This window comes from Musca autumnalis, unplaced genomic scaffold (genome assembly GCF_047663935.1).
Source record: "Musca autumnalis isolate F117 unplaced genomic scaffold, ASM4766393v1 scaffold_3, whole genome shotgun sequence".
NCBI lineage: Eukaryota > Metazoa > Arthropoda > Insecta > Diptera > Muscidae > Musca > Musca autumnalis.
The window spans coordinates 23,872,522-23,891,869 of NW_027411866.1; the positions used below are offsets into that span (position 1 = coordinate 23,872,522).

Genomic DNA, 19,348 nt, shown 5'->3' on the forward strand with positions numbered 1-19,348 from the left:
ATACTTTCTGCTGGCCATAACTTGCAAAGTGGTGAAGCTATTGTTTTAAAGTGACTTGATTTGGAAAGAACAATGTCTCCTCTTTCGATTTGAGACAAATTTTATTGCTGTAGCTTAGCAAATTTTAGAGATATGGTCAAATTTATTCATACTTCCCAATTTGTCACTTTTCTAGAAATGTTCAATTTTTACTTTCTGCTGGCCATAACTTGCAAAGTGGTGAAACTATTGTTTTAAAGTGACTTGATTTGGAAAGAACAATGTCTTCTCTTTCGATTTGAGACAAATTTTGTTGCTGTAGCTTAGCAAATTTCAGAGATATGGTCAAATTTATTCATACTTCCCAATTTGTCACTTTTCTAGGAATGTTCAATGTTTACTTTCCGCTGGCCATAACTTGCAAAGTGGTGAAACTATTGTTTTAAAGTGACTTGATTTGGAAAGAACACTGTCTCCTCTTTCGATTTGAGACAAATTTTATTGCTGTAGCTTAGCAAATTTCAGAGATATGGCCAAATTTGTTCATACTTCCCAATTTGTCACTTTTCTAGAAATGTTCAATGTTTACATTCTGCTGGCAATAACTTGCAAAGTGGTCAAGGTATTGTTTTAAAGTGACTTGATTTGGAAAGAACAATGTCTCCTCTTTCGATTTGAGACAAATTTTGTTGTTGTAGCTTAGCAAATTTCAGAGATATGGCCAAATTGATTCATGCCTTCCAATTTACACCTTTTCAAATATTTTCAATGTCCACTTTCTAGGTACCATAATTTTGAAAGATCTTTAGGTATTGTCTTGAAGTGATTTGATTTTGAAAGAATATAACCCCTCCTATATATCCCTGACAAATTTTGTTGTTGTAGCTAAGGAATTACCTGAGATAAAGCAAAATTTGTTAATATCTTGTAATTTGTCAATTTTCAAGCTATTTTCAGAAAGTATCACCCAAGGGCAATAGCTTTGTATGTAATCAGTGTATCGACCTGAAGCTACTTAATTTTAAACGATTAATACCTAAACCAAGTATCGGCACTAATACAAACGCAATGTTTGCGGTCTCACGGATACGACTCCCTCTCATTATCTCCACAAACAGCGTGTGTGTTAATACATTGCTAAAATTAAAAATCTTTGAAACAAGCGACAATAGAGCCTTCTTCATTGACTTCTGAACGAAGACTGAGTGGTGGTTGCTCTGTTGTTATTCTCATCAAGGGCATGCGTGCCCCTTTTTGCCGGATGCTGACCTAAACTATAAGTCTATTGAAAATATTATTGCTGTAACTGACTAAATTTCAGAGATATGACAAACAAATTTTTAAAAATTCTCCAATTTTTGGCATTTTTTTCCTGTAATCACTTAGCGGAGCGCATAATTTTTGCGGTGGCCAGTGTATATTCAGGAAATTGCAGGTTTTTGAAAGAGAAATATAAAACTGTACGTTGAAGCGAAAATTCCTTGTTGTTTCAAACAGAATAGCAGAGATGCAGCTCAAAATCGAAGAGTGCACCAGTTTGCCACTATTGAAAACAGAAACCATAAATTGTAAAATATACCGTCTCCCTTCCTGAGACAAGATTAGCGATAACTCAAACCTAAACCGCAAGACTTAATCAATTCTTCACTTTCCAAACGTCAAATTATGGAAGTAATTCATCGTTCTCCTCTATAACTTTGCTTCAGAAAGCTAAGAAATTAAGCAATGAAGGCCAGAACAGAATCAATCGCTCTTCTTCATTCGCTGTATTGGTTTCTTCTTTCTTGTTCTTGTCCTCTTCTTTTGATGTAACGGCAACGATGCTATTGCTTCCATGTTTTCCTGTTAGTATCTGGCCACTCCTCCCATTGAAGATGACATCGTGCTCTCCTTGACATTTCAGACTAGCTTCAAAAGAAAAATTGTTGTTGATATTCATATATGAATTTGGATTTACCTTAGGATCACATTCAGTCATTCCCATTTCATCCTTTTCACTGCTGGTTGAAAAACATTCTATTTTGCTTAAAAAGTCTTCGCCACCCAATTGTTTGTAGTATGCTTCAATTTCTAAATCCGATAATCCTTCCGTATCCCTTGAATGTGAATAAGCTGGCGGCTGTTGTACCATTGCATTGCGTAACCGTTGCAATTCAGCTTCCATATTGGCTATATCCGACTTATGACGTGTACGTTCTTTTTCTTGTAATTGCTCCAAATCCTGATTGCGGGCATTCGATTCAGCATTTGTATATTCTAATTCACTTATTCGACCATTCATGATATCAATACGTGTACGAGCATCAAGTAATTCTTTGACGTTATTGGAGTTACGGTTGGCTGCAGCTTGAAGATCCTCAATCTTTTGCTCGAACTTCCTTTTTTATTTCCTCACGCATCTCCTGCAGAGCTTGTTGTAAATTTGCCTCATACTGTCTAGCGAGACGATCCTCAATTTCACTGATTTCCGCTTGGTGAAGAGAATGTATCTCATTGATTTCCAGTGAATGAATATGATCGTTAAGATTAAGTGCAGCACGTAGACTCTGCATAGTGCTTTCTAAATCCATACGAATGATTGATTCATCTTTCAAACGTTTTTGAGTTTCACTTAATTGTTTGTGTAGAACCACCATTTCATTTTGCACTTCATTGCGGTCGGCATTTGCAGCATTGTACTTGGCAGTAAGATCAGCGGCCTGTGACTCTTTTTCCATGTTTATAATAATGACATTCTCGTCCTGGGAGGTATTCTCGGGATGACAGCGGTCTTCAAAATTTTCCTCAAAATGAGGACTTGCCGGCGGCCAACTCTCCAGCTCTTGATATTTTCGGCTGGCCACGGCAATGCACCCGTCACATTCACAGTTGTGGCGGTAAAAGATCCAATATCTTTCAGCCATATGTAGTATCTCCATTGAATCCTTCTCCCACATCTTATCCTGTATACCCTTGTCTACGGGACAGACCATTTCTCCTTGGAATAAAGCCTGGAAAGCCTTCACCAATTCTCTAAGGCGGATTTGCGCATCTTCGGCTAACTTTAATCGGCCTTCTAGCTCTCTATTTCGAGCCGTTAGTTTATTCAGCATATCTCCTTCCATGATTGTTTTTTTTTTTTTTTTTAATTGGGACCTTTTTCTCTTTCCGATAGAATATATATGATTTATTTAAGTGAGACGTTATGGGTTCTTTTTATTTTTTTAATGTTGCCTCCTTGGGTCTTTTTCTTGCCTCTTTGGGTCTCTTTCGTGCCTCTTTGGGTCTTTTATTTTTTTTAACTTGCCTCTTTGGGTCTTTTTCGCGCTTAATTCTTCTCTTCCTTTTTAGAGAAGAACTGCTTCGTTTTTCCTTTTTTTTTAATTGTATTCTTTTTTCCAATATTTTATTCTTTTTAATTTTGTGGCCACTGGTTCTAATTTTCTCGAAGGACCCTGTGTATATATTTTAATTTTTAATCCGGCTCGAAGGACCATGTGTATATATTTTAATTTTTAATCCGGCTCGAAGGACCATGTTTGAGTAATAAAACTACAACCGTCTCGTTGGGTTGTAAATTCTATTCTAATTATACCCTACACCACTATGTGGTAAGGGGTATTATGTGTTAGTGCATTTGTATGTAACATACAAAAGGAAGCGAGATAGACCCATAGTTCCTTCTAGGGATATACATAGAATCACTTTCTGAGTCGATTTATGCATGTCCGTCCGTCCGTCCGTCCGTCCGTCCGTCCGTCCGTTCGCAACATACAGGTCGCATTTGTTGACCGATTTCGCTCAAAATTGGGGAATACCATTTTTTTAGCCGTCGGAAGATCAAGTTCGAAGATGGGCTATATCGGTCCAAGTTTTGGTATAGCCCCCATATATATTTTCGGCCGATTTCACGTATTTTCTGTAACACACACGCTATATATGTCCGATTTCGATGAAATTTGGAATGTGTGACTGAATTTGGTCTAAAAATAAATGTGCCAAATTATATCGAAATCGGTTCAGATTTGGATACAGCTCCCATATATATGTTCGCCCGATTTCACGTATGCGATGTACCAATCACGCTATATACGTCCGATTTTAATGAAATTTGGAACGTTTGACTGAATTTGGTATAGAAATAAGTGTGCCAAATTATATAGAAATCGGTTCAGATTTGGATATAGCTCCCATATATATTTTCGGCCGATTTCACGTATTTTCTGTACCAAACACGCTATATATTTCTGATTTCGATGAAATTTGGAATGTGTGACTGAATTCAGTCTAGAAATAAATGTGCCAAATTATATCGAAATCGGTTCAGATTTGGATATAGCACCCATATATATTTTCGGCCGATTTCGCGTATTTGCTGCTCCAAACACGCTATATAAGTCGGATTTCAATGATATTTGGAATGTGTGACTGAATTCGGTCTGGAAATAAATGTGCCAAATTATATCAAAATCGGTTTAGATCTGGATATAGCTCCGATTTATATTTTACATATTCACAGTGGTGTAGGGTATCATATAGTCGGCCCTGCCCGACTTTGATCCTTTCCTTACTGGTTTTATTAATGTTAAAGTGAATCTTAAGAACTAAGTTACAAAATAATTCTTAGCCTACCTTCTCTTAATCTATGCACTTATCACTATAAGAACCTGCTCCCTTGCTGAGTGCATTATCTCTTGGGCGATGCCTTTATTATCAATGCACACTCAGCTGCATAAAGTATTATCACTATAGCGCTAAGTACATTCATATTTCTGGTTGAGTTACATTAATATTTATAGCCTAAAACACTTAAAAGATGTTATTAAAATATTAAGAGAGCTAGTGAACCTATCTAAAATATTAAAAAATGTTGCTGCTGGAAAACTGGCTGATTAAAATATTTTCCAATATTACACGAAGTTCCCCAACAGGCCAACCATTACTAAATCATGTACAAATAATTTGTACATTGCCCTAAAAATCGTTCCGTACACAAAAAGTTATAAAAAGTTCGCTTCTCTTCAAAACAAAAATGGCGCTGAATGACGCTTTCTTGAAAAACTTTGTAAACGACAAATTCTAACTGGCTGGTATGCCGGCTTAAACTTTTCTTCCAGTTTTTTGTTCACGTGTTTTCCATTTTTCCGTTCTCGGACTTTTTTAAAAAGTTGGGTTGTATCTCATTTTTCACAGTTCGCTCTCTTACACTTTTACCATTAAAAAGTACGGTAACACACATAAAATCTTCAAGCAAATTTATCAACACATGTGAACCACATTGTTTTTCTGGTATTAAAATCTTCAATGAAATTTACACGCACTCATTTTTAGGAAAATACATACACTTGCTGCAAGCCAAAATGGGACAGGGTGAAAAATTGTTTATAAAGTTAAATGAACTCTAAACTATTTGTATTAGATTAACATGTAATATACATTTTAAATGTCTATCATGCCAACATTAAAAAAATACAAAAACATTTAGATATAATTAAATATAATAAATAAGTATAGGGTACAATGTAAAAACATCCAAAAATAAACGTGTAAGCCAAAATGGGACAGAGGGCAACACTTATCCCTAATATTACAACGCTGTATATGCGTGTGCTGTTACTTCACTGTGATTACTTACACAATTGTGGGGAACACCTAAATTACAATTTACACTATGTTTACATTTACGAAATCCACTCGATTTCAACAGTCAATTCCATTGCTCAAACGTCAAATGAAATCCACTCGATTTCAGATGAGTTTTCATTTGACGTATACGCAAAGGAGTTGACAGTTGAGATCAAGCGGATTTCGTAAATGTAAACATAGTCTTAGTGTGCATTTCGCGGTGTAATAACAACAAAAATGGCGAAATCTGGACGAGGTGCCCAAACTGGAATAGAAGTTAGAAAACTTGTTATTAAACATGCAGAAGATGGCAAATCTGTTCGTGACATTGCCAAAATGGTTAATCGAAGCCACTCAACTGTTTACAATATCATTAAAAGCTATAGAAACTCCAAAATTGTACAAAATAAACCAAAAAAAACCCATAACAACATTTTTACTGAAGCCGAAGAACGGTTTCTCGTACGAAAAATAAAATCAAATCCATTTTTAAGTGCATCAAAACTTGCTTCCATATCACAAAATGAGTTAGGTAAAAAAGTTTGTGAGAACACAATACGCAATGTGCTACGCAGAGCTGGTTTTAATGGAAGAAGAGCACAGCAGATACCTCTTATTAACCCACATAACCGAGTAATTCGATTCATTTTCGCAAAAGAGCACGAAATGAAAGATTTTTCTTTCTGGAACAAAGTTATTTTTACAGATCAATGTAAATTTAACGTTTTTGGGTCAGATGGCAAACCTATAGTGTGGAGAAGAAAAAATGAAGAGCTTCCCTTATGTAATCTAAAACCGATGGTTAAGCATGGCGGTGGTTTTGTAATGGTATGGGGCTCATTTTCGGCAGAAGGGCCAGGAATGTTGCATTTTATTGATGGAATCATGGACCAAAATATGTATTTTAACATTTTAAAGGACAATATACCAAAAAGAGTGGGGAAAATTGGGTCTTAGCGAAGGCTGGCAGTTCTACCAAGATAACGATCCCAAGCACAAGGCGTATAAAGTTCTTTCTTGGCTGCTGTACAATGTTCCCCATGTTATGGAAACACCTCCCCAGAGTCCAGACATTAATCCCATTGAGAACTTGTGGGATTTTTTGAGGAAAAAAGTTAATGAACGCCGGGTTTCCAACAGAATTGAACTAAAAAGGGTCCTTTTTGAAGAATGAGGAAAAATACCACCTGACTACTGTAAAAGATTGGTCGAATCTGTTCCAAAACGATTAAAAATGGTGAAAATGAATAACGGATTACATATTGAATATTAGTTTATAAAAAAAAAATCACTTAAAACTTGAAAAAGTATAAACTGTCCCATTTTGGCTTGCGGATGAATTATTGACTATTTTATGTTTTTTTTTTAATACAACTTTTTGAATAATGAATGAGTTTCAATTCTGGTTTTTGTTTTTTATAGTTTAGAATATATATAATAAAAGTCCATATAAAAAGTTTTCAATTTTGTTTTTGCTTTTAAATTATTTGGTTTACAAAAGAAGTTTGAGTACTGTCCCATTTTGGCTTGCACTGAGTGTAATTGATTCGACAACTTTCCATGGATTTGACAACTTGATGACTTGCTTTTAGAATTGTATTTTTTAGTACATTAAGCTGGTCGCTCTTTTAAGTGAACTAGGACGTCATTTTAGTTCAGTAGTTTAATCGTTCAGCCTGTGCCGGTTAGCTGTCTGACGATCAGCGGTTTTTTTCGTTCTATCGTTCTGCCGGCTACATCGTTCGCATGCAAATCTTTACATTTACATCGCTTAATTCTGACTTAAAGGTAGAAACAGAATCAGCTCGTTGCTCGCTTTCCAAATATCAAATTATATGGGGGAACGCCGGCGGAATTGCGAAGAGGCTGTGGCATTCCTTTATAATTATATGGGGGAACGCCGGCGGAATTGCGAAGAGGCTGTGGCATTCCTTTATAATTTGACATTGGAAAGCAAGCAACGAGTTGATTCTGTTTCTACCTTAAGTGAATGACGCGCTGAACTAGATTGGTAATCGTTAGTTCATTAATCATACCTTCGTTTATCTTTCGTTGGGTGCTCAGTATCATTTAGTTCATACCATGGTGGAATAATAACGTATAACGCCAAAAACAGCTGATCTTCATACCAGTTGTCCAAATGCGTTATTGTGAATAAAATCACATACAAAATGTAAACAAGCAATTCACAGTAATGCAGTGAATTTGTGAGCAAATTTGACGTTTGACATGATTTGATGTAAAACCTTCCTAATCCATCATGGTTCATACGCTCTTTTCAACGAATCAATTCAATTGTACTAGTTCGTTTGTGAGCTATACATCCCTACTTGCTTTAAACAGAAACCCCTTTGAAATGGGTCATTAGACCCTGAACACTAATTTTACATTCGGTATGCTAAATAGTATAACCTCCTTAATTCTTAGAAGTAAACAAATAACTGTGCCAAATTTCCAATTTACCCACCAATATTCCCAACCAAAATTAATAAACAGAAAAAAAATATGTGACAAAAGAGAAAAAAAAATCGTGACGATAATTTTAAATAAAACCAGAAGGAGAAGAAGACCTCTCCTCTGTTGGCTTTGAATATTGAAGACTTTTAAAGGCTTGACAAGACAATGAAAATAGTTTTTTTTAGTTTTTTTTTGGTGGGCATGCAACTAATAGCTACAAGTTTATACTAAACAAAAAAATCGCATCAATACATCGTGTTTTTTGTTTTTCTGCAGCACTATTTTGATTGTTAAGATTGCATGTTTTTATAGATTTAATATTGCTAATTGTTTGCTGCAGCCTTGATCTTAATTTAGAAGAAGCAAAACATTGCAGCTGTCAATATTGGTGTATGTCCGCTGAACTTTAACCATGGTAATTGAGTGAAGCGTATGAATGAAAATTATGAAAAAAACAAGTTTTTTTACGGAGTTAATGAAGTTGGGAATGTTAGGGGAATCATGTATGGGACTTTTCTTAGCCATGTCATTGATTATATGTCAAAGAAAACATTAATTTTGTTTAAAATTAGTTTAATGTGAACATAACTTGATGTAAACGTTCTTTAATAAATCTATAGTTGAATAAAAATAACTTTAGTTCATAAGGATAATGTAAAAGTGCTATAAACTACCTTAAGGCCAGAACAGAAACAATCGTCGCTTGCTTTGCTTGCTTCCTCAAATGTCAAATTATAAAGGAATGCCAGAGCCTCCTAAAGGGAACGCAGGCGGATTTGCAAAGAGGCTCTAGCATTTCTTTATAATTTGACATTTGGGGAAGCAAGCAAAGTAAGCGACGATTGATTCTGTTCTGGCCTTTAAAATGCTTAAAATCCAAGCTCTTCTTTATACATATGTCGTGTGGCCAGACCACTTAATGACATTGTGTTCTATACAGTGTAACTCCTTATATTGTCATTACTTTAATGTTTAATGTAAACATATGTTAAATAACAACATAAATTAATATAAACGTGCTTTAATAAATCTGATTTAATCTCTTTTAAAATGTAAACAAGCTTTAAATAAGCGTAATTTAAATTAAATCTCACCAAACACGTCTTTATTTGTCGAGTGGCTAGACCACTTAATTGCTTTATTCATTAAAAGTTCTCACTATGTGAACCGGTCTTGTCTATTGGTATTTTGTTGAAGTGGTCAGGTCACACTTCAAGCAATTGTAATGAAATCAATAACATCGCAAAATTTCCCTTTTGTTTGTGGAAATAATTGCGAAATATCCCTTTTATAAGTGTTTGGAACTATTAGGAAGCCTTAACCACAAAGCCAAGGCATATTTATAGAAAGTAGATGCATGAATTATAACAATTAACAATTTTACAAAAACAACATTGTTGTTATTGAATATAAAATTTCAAAGAAAATATATATATTGCCCTAGGATAAACATAAATACATTTTGAAGGCCAGAACAGAATCAATCGTCGCTTGCTTTGCTTGATTCCTCAAATGTCAAATTATAAAGGAATGTCAGAGCCTCCTACAGGGAACGCAGGCGGATTTGCAAAGAGGCTCTGGCATTCCTTTATAATTTGACATTTGGGGAAGCAAGCAAAGCAAGCGACGATTGATTCTGTTCTGGCCTTTAAAATGATTAAAATCCCCACAAGTTATTCTTTATTTGTGGAGTGGCTAGACCACTTCATTGCGTTATCCATTTAAAGTTCCCACTATGTGAACCGGTCTTGTCTATTGGCATTTTGTTGAAGTGGCCAGGTCACACTTCTAGCGAACCTAATGAAATCAATAACATCGCAAAATTTCGATTTTGCTTGTGGAAATAATTGCGATATATCCCTTTTATAAGTGTTTGGAACTATTAGGAAGCCTTAACCGCACAGCCGCATATTTATAGAAAGTAACGTGCTTTAATGAATCTTTAGTTGAATAAAAATAACTTTAGTCCATAAGGATAATGTAAAAGCGCTGTAAACCACCTTATAAGCAAGCTCTTCTTTATATGTCGTGTGGTCAGATCACCTAATGACATTGTGTTCTATACAGTGTAACTCCTTATATTGTCATTACTTCAATGTTTAATGTAAACATATGTTAAATGGCAACATAAATTAATATGAACGTGCTTTAATAAATCTGATTTATTCTCTTTTAAAATGTAAACAAGCGTTAAATAAGGGCAATTTAAATTAAATCTCACCAAACACGTCTTTATTTGTCGAGTGGCTAGACCACTTAATTGCTTTATCCAATTTCCCACTATGTGAACCGGTCTTGTCTATTGGCATTTTGTTGAAGTGGTCAGGTCACACGTCAAGCAAACCTAATAAAAACAATAATATCGCAAAATTTAATTAAAGAAGAACATATAACCACGTTCTTTAATTAAAGAAGAACATGTGAAGTTTCAAATGTATTTACAAAAATTTAATCATTAATTTAGTTTTGAAATTTATTGGTTTTTCTATTAATATTTAATCTTTACTTTTACTATTTTCTTTAACAATTCCCACTTTCTCCTGCAAAACACTTTATTAATTATTTCCATCCTTTGTTTTGTTTTATTCTAGGAAGGTAATTGTGAATCATTACCCCATTATATTGGCCGCACCAATGCGGCCGGTGTTGATTTAAATCGTGATTTTCCTGATCGCTTGGATTCCCAACAATTGATACAACAAAAATCATTGAATCGACAACCGGAAACTGCTGCAATCATTGAATGGGTACTAAATAAACCATTTGTCTTGTCGGCCAATTTCCATGGTGGTGCTGTGGTAGCCAGTTATCCATATGACAATTCATTGTAAGTATATGCTAACTGTTTTTGTTATCATTATTATTGTTGTTGTTTAATACTTGTATGTTAGGCATAAAGAAAATGAAATGACAGTAATTTAGATCACTACTGTGGGATATATTGATTTTGGGGAAACAGTTAGAACTTCTTAGATACCCTTTTATTATATTTTTAAAGGCCTGGGTACATAAACCGCTCGGCTTTCATCTTAATTCATTTCTAGTAAAAGACCAAAGACCAAGTTCGACATAATTGAAATGTGGTTCTGACATTTCTTTATTCCTTTACCAGAAATGAATTAAGTAAGAAAGCCGAGCGGCTTATGTGTCGAGGCCTTAAATTATTCAAATGTTATTTTGAACTATATCCAAATTCGTTGAACCAAATTACAGATTCATTGGCTACAATTTTTAATTTGTCTTAGAAAACAGTGTAAATTAAATCTCTTCAAAATTCTGAAAAACCGTACTTTATTTGAGTTGTGAAGCGTTTTATAGAGAGATTTTAACATTTTGTTGAGTTTCTGAATCGCTCCAATTCCATTGGAGCCCCTAAAAGGTCTTTGAAACAGATTTTAGATTTATTGGAACCAATTACTTGTTTTGTCGACAAAGATTACCTAATTTGTAATGTAAACGTGCATTAGATTAATATTATCTCGTCATTTTTATGAATTTTGGGATCATTTATGAGGATAATAATTAGAAACTAATATGAGTCTCTTCTCTTCCATTATTTGACATGTGACCAGGTCACTTCATTATAAAGCTGTTTTACAGAGTTGATTTCTGTGACGCCTACACATAATATTCAAGGCGACATACAATAATAATTCACCATACTAAAGCCTAAGACCTCTGCAGTCATGGCTTCCCCTCCCCTTTATAATTGTAATTTAGTTATAAGTATAAAAATGTAATAAATAAAAAAATAAAAAAATTCACCATACTACCTAAAAGTACCTTATAATGATTAAAATCCCTACAAGCTCTGCTTTATATGTCGTGTGGCCAGACCACTTAGTGACATTGTGTTGCCGTTTTTTTCACGCTCAGTATCATGTAAAAGATTAAAGGCCGAGTACTACCTAACTCAAATGCTGCCTAATTAATTTAAATTAGCTAGTACTTGGCCTCCAGTCTTTTACATGAAACTGGTCATGAAAAAGCGGCGTATTTCATTGTGTTTCTACCTTAACTCCTTATATTGTCATTACTTTAATGTTTAATGAAATGTTAAATAACAACATAAATTCACGTGCTTCAATAAATCTGATTTAATCTCTTTTAAAATGTAAACAAGCTTTAAATAAGCGTAATTTCAATTAAATCTCACCAAACGCTTCTTTATTTGTCGAGTGGCTAGACCACTTAATTCGTTTATCCATTTAAAGTTCCCACTATGTGAACCGGTCTTGTCTATTGGCATTTTGTTGAAGTGGTCAGGTCACACTTCAAGCAAACCTAATAAAATCAATAACATCGCAAAATTTCCCTTTTGCTTGTGGAAATAATTGCGAAATATCCCTTTTATTAGTGTTTGGAAATATTAGGACGCCTTAACCTTCCTTCCAATTTCATTGGAGAACCTAAAAGGGTCTTTGAAACAGATTTTAGATTCATTGGAACCAATTATTTGTTTTGTCGACAAAGATTACCTAATTTGTAATGTAAACGTGCATTAGATTATTTTCTCGTAATTTTTATGAATTTCGGGATCATTTATGAGGATAATAATCATTATTTGATAATAATCATCATTTCATTATAAAGCTGTTTTACAGAGTTGATTTCTGTGACGCCTACACTTAATATTCAACGCGACGTATAATAATAATTCCGGGTGTCCGTATTAACCAAATACGTTATGATCGAAAACCCGTTTAAAACACGAAAACACAATTAAAACATATTAAACCTTTTTTCACTCGTAGAAACAAATAATTTTCTTTTACAATAAATTGATTTTCATTATTTGTTTGGCTTTGGTTTTCAAAATAGAAATCACACACATACACACACTTGCTGCAAGCCAAGATCTATTTAACAGGTCACGTAAGTAGCACAACAACAACTCTATTTTGGCCGAAAATTCTTCAATATGTCAAAATGTTTGTTTACATTTTCATACAATTTATTCACAATAACAAAATATTTGACAGATTGAAACCAATCAGCTGGCCGTTTTACGCCACCTTATAATTTCATCATGCTGCCAGCCAAAATGGGACAGGGTGAAAAATCGTTTATAAAGTTAAATAAACTCTAAACTATTTGTATTAGATTAACATGTAATATACATTTTAAATGTCTATCATGTCAACATTAAAAAAATACAAAAACATTTAGATATAATTAAATCTAATAAATAAGTATAGGGTACAATGTAAAAACATCCAAAAATAAACGTGCAAGCCAAAATGGGACAGAGGGCAACACTTATCCCTAATATTACAACGCTGTATATGCGTGTGTTGTTACTTCACTGTGATTACTTACACAATTGTGGGGAACACCCAAATTACAATTTATGGTCTGTTCCTTTACTTCTGAAAATGGTAAAACCGGCAAAAGTAGTTAAAGTTGTAAACTGCTCCCATATGAATTGCATTGTGTCTGAAGTAAAGGAACGCTTTTCGAGTAAAAAGTGGTAAAACTTGAAGATTCTTGAACGTAAAGGAACAGAGCTTTAGTGTGCATTTCGCGGTGTAATAACAACAAAAATGGCGAAATCTGGACAAGGTACCCAAACTGGAATAGAAGTTAGAAAACTTGTTATTAAACATGCAGAAGATGGCAAATCTATTCGTGACATTGCCAAAATGGTTATTCGAAGCCACTCAACTGTTTACAATATCATTAAACGCTATATAAACTCCAAAATTATACAAAATAAACCAAAAAAAAGCCCATAACAAAATTTTTACTGAAGCCGAAGAACGGTTTCTCGTACGAAAAATAAAATCAAATCCATTTTTAAGTGCGCCAAAACTTGCTTCCATATCACAAAATGAGTTAGGTAAAAAGTTTGTGAGAATACAATACGCAATGTGCTACGCAGAGCTGGTTTTAATGGAAGAAGAGTACGGCAGAAATCTCTTTTTAGCCCACGTAAACGAGTAATTCGATGCAATTTCGCAAAAGAGCACGAAATGAAAGATTTTTCTTTCTGGAAGAACGTTATTTTTACAGATGAATGTAAATTTAACGTTTTTGGGTCAGATGGCAAACCTATAGTGTGGAGAAGAAAAAATGAAGAGCTTCGCTTATGTAATCTAAAACCGACTGTTAAGCACGGCGGTGGTTCTGTAATGGTATGGGGCTCACTTTCGGCAAAAGGGCCAGGAATGTTGCATTTTATTGATGGAATCATGGAATCATGAAGGCTGGCAGTTCTACCAAGATAACGATCCCAAGCACAAGGCGTATAAAGTTCGTTCTTGGCTGCTGTACAATGTCCCCCCATGTTATGGAAACACCTCCTCAGAATCCAGACATTAATCCCATTGAGAACTTGTGGGATTTTTTTGAAGAAAAAAGTTAATGAACGCTGGGTTTCCAACAGAATTGAACTAAAAGGGTCCTTTTCGAAGAATGGGGAAAAATACCACCTGACTACTGTAAAAGATTGGTCGAATCTGTTCCAAAACGATTAAAAATGGGGAAAATGAATAACGGATTACATATTGACTATTAGTTTATTAAAAAAAATCACTTAAAACTTGAAAAAGTATAAACTGCCCCATTTTTGTTTGCGGATGATTTATTGACTATTTTATGTTTTTTTTAATACAACTTTTTGAATAATGAATGAATTTCAATTTTGGTTTTTGTTTTTTATAGTTTAGAATATATATAATAAAAGTCCATATAAAAAGTTGAACTAGTTCGTTCATGAACTATACAACTCTAACCACTAGCTTGGTAATTGTGCCATGATAATAACCAATTTCTTCTAGGGGCCTAGCCACACGTCAAGTAATCGAAGCAACATTTATAAAATCTCATTTTATTTGGATTTATTGATAAAGAAATAAATTTTAAATATTAAGTTCTTTTAAATTTAGATACTATTTTTAGTTATGGTTATCAGGAAGCTACATGAACATCTTCAACATCGTATCAAGCATATCTGTATTTGGCATGGGATCATCCCACTTTACTGTAAGACTGTTTAATTGTTGATGAATGTAAAGAAAGGCCTATCAATGAGCAATTTAATAAAGTGGCCTAGTCGCACATCAAGCAAAGGGCACATAAATCTATAAAATCGCATTTTATTTGACTCTGTTAGTACAAATAAATGCAAAATATTCCTTTCCTCTGAATTTAAAAGAATTTTATATCGATAATTATAGGGAAACATAAAAATATTTTCAGCTTCCTACCAAACATTCCTTTATTTGACTTGTTACAGTGGTTTGTGTTTAGAATTTTTTGAAGTGGTCTGACCACCCTCAAATAATCAAAGCAAAACCTTTAATATTACATTACAAGGCGTTTACACAAGACTATTTTCCATAAAATACAACCCTGATTTACTAAAACATAGGCAATGTTTATATTATAGCCTTTTGCAGGGTTAAACTTCTTTTTGAGGATTTATTTGAAAGATAAGCAATGGAATTGACATTTTAAACCCAGTGGGTTTTTTTTTAAATCCGGTTATACATATATAAACGTACTAATACATACAGTTGTCGTTTGTCTCTCTTGTTTGTCCATCATTTTCTCACAGACAGTAGGGGTAAAAGTTTTTTGACATTTTATAAAAATAATAAATGAAAAATCGATGATTTTTATTCATAATTTGTTTCAACTGTTTTTGCAGTTATAGGGACGCCAACTGTCCTGTCATGTGTAAACGCAGGTTTATATTGGGTTTTGTTGGTAGAAATACTTGAAATTATGCAAAAGTAGTTCACAGAAATTTAAAGGAGAATAAACAACTGATTTTATTTTATAAAAAATTTAAAAAAAAAATACATTTTATTTTATCGAAAAATGTGTACGTGTGACTACGGACTTACTTTCTTACACACACATAACCGAAAAGCAGCGAAGTTTCTATTTATTTCAATGGAGTTCAGGTTAGGGGTTTTTTCCGATAATATCGATAGGCAAAACTATCTATCGATATTGAATTTTTAAATAATAATCGATATTATTGATAGTGCCATCGATTTTTTGCCAGCTCTGCTTCACATGTGACCAGTCCACTTCATGTAATGCCGTTTCGCAGTTGTCAATTACTAATTTGTTGAAGTGGCATGGTCACACTTCAAGTAATCAAAGTAAAATCTATGAAATTGCTTTCTATTGAGTTTGGAGGCTGAATGTGAGAATGAAATTGATGATAAACTTAAATTCGATTATCTGTTATAAGGTAAGTTTAATTTCTTCTTAAGATTTAATTACAAGTTTTTAAAGTAGAGTATTTGTTTTTGGAAACAGTTTTTGGGGTTTAAACGTTCTTTCAAATCCATTTAGGCTCTATACAACCTCCTAGAGATTTAATATAATTATATTTCTCTTTTTTGCTCTCTGAGTATACTAATCTGAGGTTTTTATCTTTTTTTTTCCAGAGCCCACCATGAATGCTGTGAGGATAGCTTGACGCCCGACGATCGTGTCTTTAAGCTGATGGCCCACACCTATTCCGATAATCATCCAATTATGCGCAAGGGTAACAATTGTAATGATACCTTTACGGATGGCATTACCAATGGCGCCCATTGGTATGAATTGAATGGTGGCATGCAAGATTTTAATTATGCCTTTAGTAATTGTTTTGAACTAACAATTGAGCTGTCATGTTGTAAATATCCACCCGCCCAATCGTTGCCGGCTGAATGGCAACGTAATAAGCGCAGCTTACTGCAACTTTTAAAATTGGCCCATATTGGAGTGAAAGGTGTGGTTAAAGATGTCAATGGTTATCCCATACATGATGCAACAATTGTGGTTTCCGGTTTGGAGGAGAAACCCATACGCACAACACGTCGTGGAGAATATTGGCGTCTGTTGACACCAGGAATCTATAATATACAGGCATTGGCTTTCGGGTAAGATTTCACACACACACATTTTGTGGTTGCCTTAATTTCCTACTTTGTTTTAAGATTTTTTTTATTTTGTTTTTTCTTTTGTTGTGAATAACAATTAATAACAATATTTTAAACTTGTTTCTTCCAAATTGGGGGAAACTTGTCTCTCTTTTTTTTTTTCTTCTTTTCTGATCTCATTGCAGTTACCAGGCCAGTGCACCGCAACAAGTCCATGTAACAAATGACAAAAATGTGGCTCAACGTTTGGACTTTACCTTGTCACCGATTGAGACCAACTATGATGGTATAAGCAGTTTTTACAGTCCTTACTTTTTTAGACATTAAATTTTGAGTCTGTGTTGTTTTGGTTTTTTTTTTGTTTTCCTCTCCCTCTCTTATTTTTTTGTGGACTCCAAACATGGTTTTAGTCTTTAACACGTTTTTTGTTTTTGTTGCTTTGTATTTTACAAAGTTTAAAAAAAAGTGATTTTGTTTATATTGTTGTTAAGATTTACACACACACATACAACCATCCTCTCTATCAACACAAGGCCCATTTGCACACTAACACAAAAAACCTACATAAACACTTACTTCTCTTAAATTCTTAATTTCCATTACATTTTATTTGTTTATATGTTATTTTTTACATCCTTGAAATTAAATGGAAGTTTAAACAAGTTTAAATCACGTTTAGATCACCTCCCAAGCAATGACCCCTGGTTCTCCGCCATCAACTAACATTGAACGACTATTTTTTTTTTTTTATTGTGCAGGATTACGCCTTCATAAAACAGATTTTAATGAACCTCGACATTTTTAGTGATCAATTCCACCGAAATAAATTATGTTCTTTATTTAAAACATGTTTGATGTAAACATAACATAAGTCTTGTTTAATGTAAACCTGCTTTAGATTACCATAAACTCAACAATCTGTTCTTTAATAGTGCTCCTTTACAGCCTTTAATGTAAACGTGCTCTAATAAATCTTGTTTATTGGGATAAAGTAAACGTTCTTTAGGTTAGCATCAAACTCTTTTTCGACATGTAGCCAGGCCACTTAATGACAGGTTTTTTTGTTCATTTAGAGTTTGCATTGCATGTGAACCGGTCTAGTTATTTGGCCATTTGTTGAAGTGGCCTGGTCACACTTTAAGTAAAGCGAATAAAACAATAAAAATCATGTTTTAGATTACCGTAATCTCATCAAAACCCTAATAAACTTTTCTTTACTAGTGCTCATTTACAGTCTTTAATGTAAACGTGCTCTAATAAATAGTGTTTATTGGGCTAATGTAAACACGCCTTATGGCTATATCACACCATAGGCTTTTTCACATGTATGGCATCAGCTGGTCTGTATATCAGTACGTATACCCAAAGCATGGCGGAATAAGAAGGTGTTACGAGTACATCGATAACAATAATCGGTCAATTTACCACACCCAACGTAAACATAAACATTTGTTCGCAAATTTTGACGTTTGGTCTGATAAATGGTCCGATTATTGTTATCGATGTAACACCTTATTATTGCACCATGACCCAAAGTGACGTTAGCCGTTAGATTACCACCAAAATCTCACCAAATTCTTTTTTTGCGACATATGGCCAGGCCAGTTACTGTCAGTTGTTCGTTCATTTACCCTGCGTTTACACATGACAGGACAGTTGAGTACATGTATTGATTGTCAAAAACCCAAAACTTGCCTGTGTGACGTAGTCGTCTAGACAACTGCAAAAACTGTTGTAAAATTATCAATGAAAATCGTCGATTTCTTTTTATTTTCCATTCACATATTTTGTGTTTGTTCATGTTCTTTTGTTTTCAACACATACCAATTATCATCTCAATTCTTTTTTACAAAAACGTCAAAAATTTGTTAACGCTACTGTCTGTGAAAAAATGATGAACAGCTGGGAGACAGCCGACAAATGTATGTGTTAGTAAATCAGAGTTGTATTTGCAGACAGTCTGTCTTGTGTAAACGCCTAGTTAGAGTTTGTATTGCATGTGGACCGGTCTTGTTATTTAGACATTTGTTAAAGTGGCCTGGTCACACCTCAAGCAAAGAGAATAACAAATAATAAAATGTAATTCCTTGTGAACCGGGCTCATGGCACAATTAACCAGGTAGTGGCATCGTAAAATTTTGAATATGTTATGTCAAAACTTTCGTTATGTTGTTGGGGAAATTACAACAAAAATAATTTTTTTTAAGGGATTTGGCTTTTCATATTCGATCAGCTGGTGTGATGCCACTACCTGGTAGTTCTGCCATGACCGGTAGAGCTGGCAAAAAATCGATGTCACTATCGATACTATCGATTGTTATTTAAAAATTCAATATCGATAGATAGTTTTGCCTATCGATATTATCGGAATAAAAACCCCTAACCTGAAATACATTGAAATAAATAGAAATTTCGCTGCTTTT

The 19,348-nt window shown here is 34.1% G+C and overlaps 1 protein-coding gene across 4 annotated transcripts in view; it reads left to right on the forward strand.

Moving 5' to 3' along the window:
• The window catches only part of svr (Carboxypeptidase D svr), a 94,732-nt gene that overhangs the window by 45,316 nt on the left and 30,068 nt on the right, over nt 1-19,348 (forward strand). For all 4 annotated transcript variants that reach the window (XM_073976510.1, XM_073976509.1, XM_073976513.1 and 1 more), the window contains exons 2-4: nt 10,632-10,867; nt 16,446-16,925; nt 17,111-17,211. In XM_073976510.1, coding sequence (XP_073832611.1) covers nt 10,632-10,867; nt 16,446-16,925; nt 17,111-17,211 — 817 coding nt within the window. The remainder of the gene's footprint in view (nt 1-10,631; nt 10,868-16,445; nt 16,926-17,110; nt 17,212-19,348) is intronic.